Source organism: Azolla caroliniana, unplaced genomic scaffold (assembly GCF_043228905.1).
Source record: "Azolla caroliniana isolate FFs.n. ecotype wild unplaced genomic scaffold, voAzoCaro1.0.p SCAF_14, whole genome shotgun sequence".
NCBI classification, from domain to species: domain Eukaryota; kingdom Viridiplantae; phylum Streptophyta; class Polypodiopsida; order Salviniales; family Salviniaceae; genus Azolla; species Azolla caroliniana.
Genome location: NW_028230449.1, coordinates 6224781 through 6232443, shown reverse-complemented (window position 1 = coordinate 6232443; position 7663 = coordinate 6224781). Strand labels below are relative to the sequence as shown.

The following is a 7663-nucleotide window of genomic DNA, read 5'->3' as shown; positions in this document are numbered from 1 at the left end:
AGTTGTCCTAATCAAGGACAAGGTTCAATGGGTGCTAACTCTATCCTTATTAGGCAATTCATCATGAATTAATCCATGCTACCATTGAGTGGTGGAGAGACGTGGTGAAGGTGGAGAAGCGAAAGGGCAAAAAGCAACATGGAGACGTGGCAAAGGTGGACTGTGGAGGCATGGTGAGGGCTGACACGTTTGGCCCTCTTTGTGACGTAGCCAAATTGCTAAAATTGAGCCAAAAAAAAAAGGCTAGTCAAAAAAGAAACAGAAGTATGTTTGGATAATATACACATTCGTTTGCAATCATATGAAAATGAATGTTTGAGAAAACGAATGCATATATTACGTTCTATGATTGGGGTTATGATTCAATCGGAATATGCAAAATGACTTCACTTCTTTGTTCACAAGAAGGGGTGAAGAAATAGATGCAAAGCCTAAAGAACTTCTTTGGTTGCAATTGACATTGTCAGAGAAGTCACACGATCTCAACCATAAAGAGAGGCAATCATCATCACATTCTTCATCTGAATTGGTGGATAGGGTGGGATTGAGTTCTTAGTACTTAGGTCCCCAAAGCTCTAACGGTGTTTGTTGTAACTTAGTCACAGTGGTATTTTCTTTTCATAATGAAAGGCATTCATTATTCACAAAAGAACAAGAAAAGGAAATGGCCAGATATCCTATTCATCACAATCCTCACAGCATACCTTGTGAGATCAGTGGGGACCACTGATGTCTTCAAATTGTCTCTATACATGGATGTGCGATCATTACGTAATTAGAGCAATGCCCGATCAGAAAATATCATCACAAAAACAAACGTGGAAATAAATTAAACATAATTACCAGTTTACGAAGCAGGGATATGAAGCCAAATTTGTTATGCTCATGGTTTGGAGGTTTCACTCTTGAACTGTGCAAGTGAACCCAAATGAAATTAACAGACCAATCAAACATCTCTCAAACAAATTTCTGCCCAATAGTCTGAAGACCAGGGTAAAAATCCCCATGTCATCACTAACATGTGTGTAAACAGGTGAAAAAGTTATATATCATCAACTGCACCAACTATATGCAGTTTTCTGCATGACAATGAAATTGGAATCAAAGGTATGAGAGAAATTTCAGCAAGTTCCATTCTTCGGCTGCAAAGAAATATGCAAAACTAGTGTTAATTCAGAATCATAACAAACCCATAGAACATCTCTAACAGTTGCATCATAAGACAATTTCTTTTTGACAAAGGAGAAACTACTGATTTCACTCCATTCTGATTTCATTTTGTCCCCACCCGTCATATTGTTGTAGCATCATGGGAAAACAAAAGAAATACAAATAGCTTTATGCAAAAAAACTCATTGATGCATGAAGCTTTTATGGATCATGTAACCTTTTGTATAGTTTTAGGCATTGTGGCAAAATAAAAAATAATCCAAATAGCTTAATGCAGAAAATGCAGTCTGACAATCAGTTAAGTGTGACACATGGCCCTTTCATAATAAAACTATAAATGACCAACCAGAATCGTGAGGTACTCGATCTACAATATTTGATGGAAGTTCAAGCCCCTAGAAATGACACTATTGTTTAATATTCTCCCTATCCAGAAAATTCCCGAGAAGCCTTTGGTTCATAACCATGTCCGGTATCTATCAGCAAGAAAAATATGTAAACTCATAAACAATCTCCTTTATACACAGAATCTGATGAATTTAAACAAACATAAAACGTCATACATTGAGTATCAATACAAACCTTTTCACCGAAATATATTTTTGAGTTGTTTGCGATAGCTTCAATAAACCTGAGCTCCAGAAACTGAGGAGTCAGTTTCAGTCGATTAGCCTCAGCCTCCTTTATAACTCTATATCATTGCAACATCATTGTTTCACAATGAGATTTCAGAATTGAAAACCCACCACCTGCTTAAATGATCCGTATTCAACACACCTGTAAAAATCTGCATCTGCAAGAGACTTCTCTTTTGCCAAGTAAATTTCATTCTCAATTTGCTCCTGTCGTTTTACGCTCTCCTTCTCTGTAACCTTTTGGTTCATGTAAATTATACTTACTTGTGCATCTCTCTCAGCCTCTGTCACTGCTTTTTTCTTCTGAGTCTCTGCTTCCTTTTCTACAACCCTCTGTATCTCTGCAGCAATAAGTACCTTCAAAGTACCACACATCAGATTAATGTAATGAAAAAAACTTTGACTATAACGGGTATATGAAGTGCACTGAAGTAGAAATAGACCTTAGTTCTCTCCTCCTCCATTAGTTCATAGTTCCGTGCAATGGTTGGAGGGATTGAAGGTTTTGTAACTCGAACACCAATTATTTCAATTCCAGGTGCATAGCGTGTACAATCACGTTGAATTGCATCCTTCATGATTTCATCAATCTGCAGATAACAATTGAGAAATGTTCACAATCAAATGCAGCCAATATTATATACTGACAACAACTAAGGTTCTAGAACATCTTTGAAAAAATTGAAGCTCTTTTTTGTTGCATTGAAATTTGAAAATAAACGTAATGACGTTGTAGCAGCCAAATGACCTTTTTAACAGAATACTTAACATAGCATGTAATAAATGCATCATTACAAGAACTTTCCAAGAAAATCCCGGACATGACCAATTGCTCAAATCCTAGGTTACAAACTCAAAGGTTTCACATCTGACGATATAAAACCTATGAAGTTGTAAGGAAACTGTAAACCAAACAAGTAAATATATGGACAGTGGCAGAGCCATAAGTGGTGTCTTTACCAAGACACTCTAAAGGCATTACAGTATATGCTTTACCACATGTGACGATGTCTTGATCTAGATGGTTGTGGCATACATGCACTTGTCCCCGAAATATAAAGGCCATTATCACCCGGCATTAGAGGTTCTTCCCTAGCTTTGGATACGTCTCCATCTTGGATCAGCCCATGTTGGAAGTTTTTCAAAGATAAAGGTTTCAATCTATCAAGTTTAGAATTTCAAGATGTCACCATTCTTTAGCGCCCTGTGTTTAGTTATATTTATTTTGGTTTGTTGCTCTCGAGGAAGAGAAAACATTGTAAGATATAATCTCGTGTTCAGTCTTATGTGACATTTTTGGCTTCTTAAACTATGTTAACATAGCCTTCTCTGTATGTTCAAGCATGTGATTCTCGACATTTCAACAGAAACTATCTTTATGACTCATGGGCAGAAAGATGGTGTTTACCTGATCAAATTTATCGATGTAGACTTCTTGTAACGACTTCGCACTACAAAATTGATTAATTTCATGATGGATTTTGTCATATATCCACGTTTTGTCATAGCTTACTCCGTAGTTCAATATTGTTTCGTATACAAAATCCTTCTTTAATCTATTCACCACCTACACACGAGTACATCCAATGAAAAGTTGTCAAAACCATGAGATACTTGCCACTTGTATACAAGTTCAACCGATGAAAGATTTATTGATGATTAACATAGTATAACAAGAAAGTTGATATCCCATGATTATAGAGGAAAAGTGAGAGTGCTCACCTCAATTTTCTCAAAGAAAATCATAACTCCTCCTTTGGTACCACAAGGTATATTCTTAACCTGAAACATTGTATTTAAGTAAGAGCTAGAGTGACTCACTACCACATACAGAGCATCAATCAAGAACCTGATCTGTCTGGATTGTGACTTGTATCGGTTCGACGTGTGTGACATAGGGAATCATCAAATGAAAACCTTGGAAAATATAAATAAGAACATTCTCATAAAGGTGAATGAAGATAATGAAAACCTGGCGTTAAAACAAATTTATATGTTCTTGAACACACAAGCCAGAGTAAGTCAATGTTATAAGACTCACCAGGCTCAGAGATTGTCTTAAGAAGAGCTCCACCCCTCCAATAAACACCAACATGACCCTCAGGAATTTGATGGATGATTTCAAAGCGTGAACCGGCGGCAATAACAGAGAAAAGGATCTGAGGAAAATGGACAACAGGCCAAAGACATCCTATTAAATGAAGCGAAAACTCTCTCTCGTCCCCTTTTTTTTCATATTCAAGTTGTAGCCTAGTGATAAGCCATATAACAAATCTCTCTCCCTTTCTCTGAATTAGCATTGTACCTAGGGGGCTAAGCCATGTTTCTATGGATCCATGAACTGGGCTCGATTTAAATATCACTAAATGCACTAGTTTAGTATCAGACATTGCAGAATTGAGGGAACACATGAGCTTTTCAGAACTCTGCTAGAAGACCTTACCAACTGAGCTACTTTCATCTGGCCAATCCCCTTGCACTAATGGATTGTACGGGTTGAATGCATGACCTTTCTGTTCCCTCTGAAGGAATTTATCACCCAAGCTAAATTAGTCAGTCAAATCTCTCTCTCTTTCTCTCTGGTAATGTGGCAAACCATAAATTTTATCAACCCATGCACCTAGATGTGCCACTGCAGAATGTAGGGATTGAATCTGTCTGTCTGTCTGTCTGTCTGTCTCTCTCTCTTCCTAATGAGCTTACCCTAAATCATTTATACTTTCACAAATCTTTGTTCCATCATATGTCACTTCAGCTAAACTACATGCCACATCAGTGTAAAGAAGTTTAACTCAGAGGTAATCTATCGTGGGTCCAAGGCTTTTATAATTTCCCACATATTCGCTACATCATTATCATTCCTCCTGTCTACATGCCGAAAAAATTACCTTGTGATATTCAAACAGACGATGCATCCATCATAGCAATGACCCCGATAATGAATGATGAACATAGATGTGGGAGACACTTACCGCAAGGGAAGCTATGACAGCGAAGGGGAGGTAGGGGATGGCTGGGAGCTGCTGGGCACCTCCATGATTCGCAACAGGAGGGGGAGGTCTCATTGCCAAAGAGGAGAGGAAGAACAGGACAGGACAGGACAGGACAGGACACAGGAATTAAAGAAGAAGAAGAAGAAGAAGGAATGAGTGATGTACGTATATACATACATATACGTATGTATAAAAAGACAGTCAGACACATACTTACTTGAATGTTGTGTGGAATTCTTTTTATTACAAAAATGCCCCTCTCCACCACAACTGTTACCGCCACCCAACATGAATTAACTAAAAAACATCGTTTAATTAAAGTAAGAATTACAAAAGCTCCATAAGTATTACTAACTCCCAAAATTGGGGTCTGCCCCTCGAGAAAAATAGGTTCCTATTAAATAGGAATAATTGGAATGTCAAACGTTCACTAATTGAATCGCTTGTACTTCCAAGGTTCTTTATTTATAACAGTTTCTTTATTTTAGGTAAAATACCTAACAGATGTAACACTCTCCCCCCAAGGGTGAGAGTTTCGACCATGAAACTAATGCATGGTGACAACATTTAGCCCCCGTGTTAACTATGGTTTAGTGGCTCCATTAACCACTCGAAACCTGCTTGTCGTAGCACGTCCTTAGAAACCCATGAAGCTTTCGCCAATGATCACCCTTGCCACTTGATCAAGTAGTGTCTTCTCCCTCTACGAACTTGTGCCTTTAATATGGCCTCTGGTTCGCATGTCATGTTATTGGTTGCCTCACAACCCCATGTTTCATCAGTATGAAAACGCTTTAGTAGGCTGACATGAAAAACATCGTGGATTTTGGAGGTTGTAGGTAATTGTAATTTGTAGGAGACGTTGATCTGTTTTGTTATATTTGTATGGGCCGTCGTATCTATGATTGAACTTCGGTGTGAGATCTTGAGGTAACGGCCAATTAGCCACACTAACTAATACTAAGTCTCCTTGGAAAAACTCCACACGTTCACGTTTCTTGTTGACCCGATTAATCATCTAAGACTTTGTCTTAGTCAAATGCACTTGTGCTGCTTGCATTCTCTTCTTCCATTCTTTTAAAAACTTGGCTACATTCAACTCTTCCGCAGGTTTAGGGTTTCCTCTCTCTTCTTCTCACACACATACACACACATATCACCTAATCTTTCGTTGCTTAATCACATAATTAGGTACTAATTAACTCTTGCTTAATTACCTAATTCTTAACATGGTATCAGAGTGTGTGGTTTAGAAAATCCATTATGCCCACTCAACTCCGTGATTGTGGGTTCGAGACGCCGATGACAAAATTTGGCTATCGGCTACCATAGTCCTGCTACGTAGCAAGTGTACGTGACCAAAGGAAGAAAAGACAAAAGGGAAGACACAAATGGGTAGCTCGCTCCCTAGTGAAAAGCTAGACCAGAGAAATTATTCATCTTGGGAGTACAAGATGAACCAATACCTTGTTGGCCAAGGGTATTAGAGCTACGTCAACGGCGCACAAGAAAAACAACCCGACCCAAAGAACGCCAACTACTCAACATGGGAGCAAGCGGCGAGTCGAGTCATGTATTGTTTGGCAACATGTGTCCACGAACACATGCGTAGCCACATTCGAGACGCCAAAACACCTAAAGAGGCTTGGGAGAAGTTGAAGAAAATGTTCGCCGCCAACACGACCACCCGAAAGCTTCAACTCCGACAAAAGTGGAACAACATTTGGCAAAAAGATATGTCTGTGTCAGACTATGCCGCCAAGATCAAGAGCATTTGCAACTCGCTTGGCTCCATCAACATAAACATTGATGAAGACGAGATGGTTAAGTATGCTTGGGCGGCCTCGCACAATGATTCGACTCATTGAGGATGACAATCTTGGTGAGGGAAAACCCTCCTTCATTCTTCGACCTTCAATCAATGTTATTGGTTGAAGAGAACCACGTTCAAACCAAGACCAAGACGTCGGAAGGACAAATGTTGTTCTCAAATTCGGATGGTGGCCGAGAACGAATTTAAGGCGGTAGAAGAGGCTTATTCGACCCATCACACGAAGGGACCTCAAACCTTCGACAACAAGACGAAAGCCATCGAGGAACCTTTGGAAGAAGGGGGAGCTTCCATGCCGAACAAGGTCAACAAATGTGGCCCATTGCTTGCAACTATTGCAACAAAATCGGCCACCACGAAGAGGAATGTCAGAAAAAGAGAAGTGAGTCAGTTTCGACAAGCCAAAAACTCACAAACTACGCCAACAACTCCGAATACGACAACTACGGTGGTCTATTCGTAATGAGACATAGAGCGAACTCTATGATGGCCTCCGACTCAACAAGCACCTCCAACTCGGAAGACGTTGTCGTGAAGATTTTCGGCAATGGTGTGAAAATCACATAAAACATACGAAATCGAGTATGAATCATATAAAACAATAATAGTGAAAATACTATTTAAAATATGTTTAATATCTTAGTACAAAAAGATGGAGGTCTGCAAGAGCTTTCGAATGCACCTTACTACATAATAAACAAACATCTAAGTCTCAAGTTATGTGGGTAGGAAGTTTGTGAAGGAAAAGAGAAAAATAAAAGTGTGAAATATCCCACATAGAAAGGAAAAGTTTAGGCCCAACTACATATAGCAGATTGAGATCCATCATAATTCATCTATGTGTTAAGAGCACATAAGAAATAGTTGGACTTGAGCCACTTTTGTCTAGATGGACATATGTGGCTAAGTCGTCGAATGTGGCTAAATACCCGAACCGGTTGGTGAAAAAACTCAAATTGGTTGACGATAGAATCGGAAACCAGATGGAGCCGGCAATCGGTGACCAGATGCATTCGGCTACCGTTGACCAGATG

General features: G+C 39.1%; 1 protein-coding gene across 2 annotated transcripts; it reads right to left on the bottom strand.

Moving 5' to 3' along the window:
* Positions 1–859: 859 nt before the first annotated feature.
* Positions 860–4932, bottom strand: LOC147855360 (SPFH/Band 7/PHB domain-containing membrane-associated protein family). Of its 2 annotated transcripts, XM_087330775.1 has the most exons (10): positions 4778–4932; positions 3847–3964; positions 3655–3722; positions 3528–3587; positions 3214–3372; positions 2249–2395; positions 1948–2162; positions 1753–1861; positions 1533–1646; positions 860–1142 (listed from the first exon to the last, which is right to left on the bottom strand). In XM_087330775.1, exons 1-9 carry the CDS (start codon positions 4868–4870, stop codon positions 1578–1580), a joined length of 1038 nt encoding a protein of 345 aa, XP_087186901.1. In that variant the 5' UTR covers positions 4871–4932; the 3' UTR covers positions 860–1142; positions 1533–1577. The 2 variants fall into 2 exon arrangements, with proteins under 2 accessions (XP_087186901.1, XP_087186900.1); XM_087330774.1 differs by lacking the exon at positions 860–1142 and having other exon boundaries at positions 1416–1646.
* Between the last annotated feature and the right edge of the window lie 2731 nt (positions 4933–7663).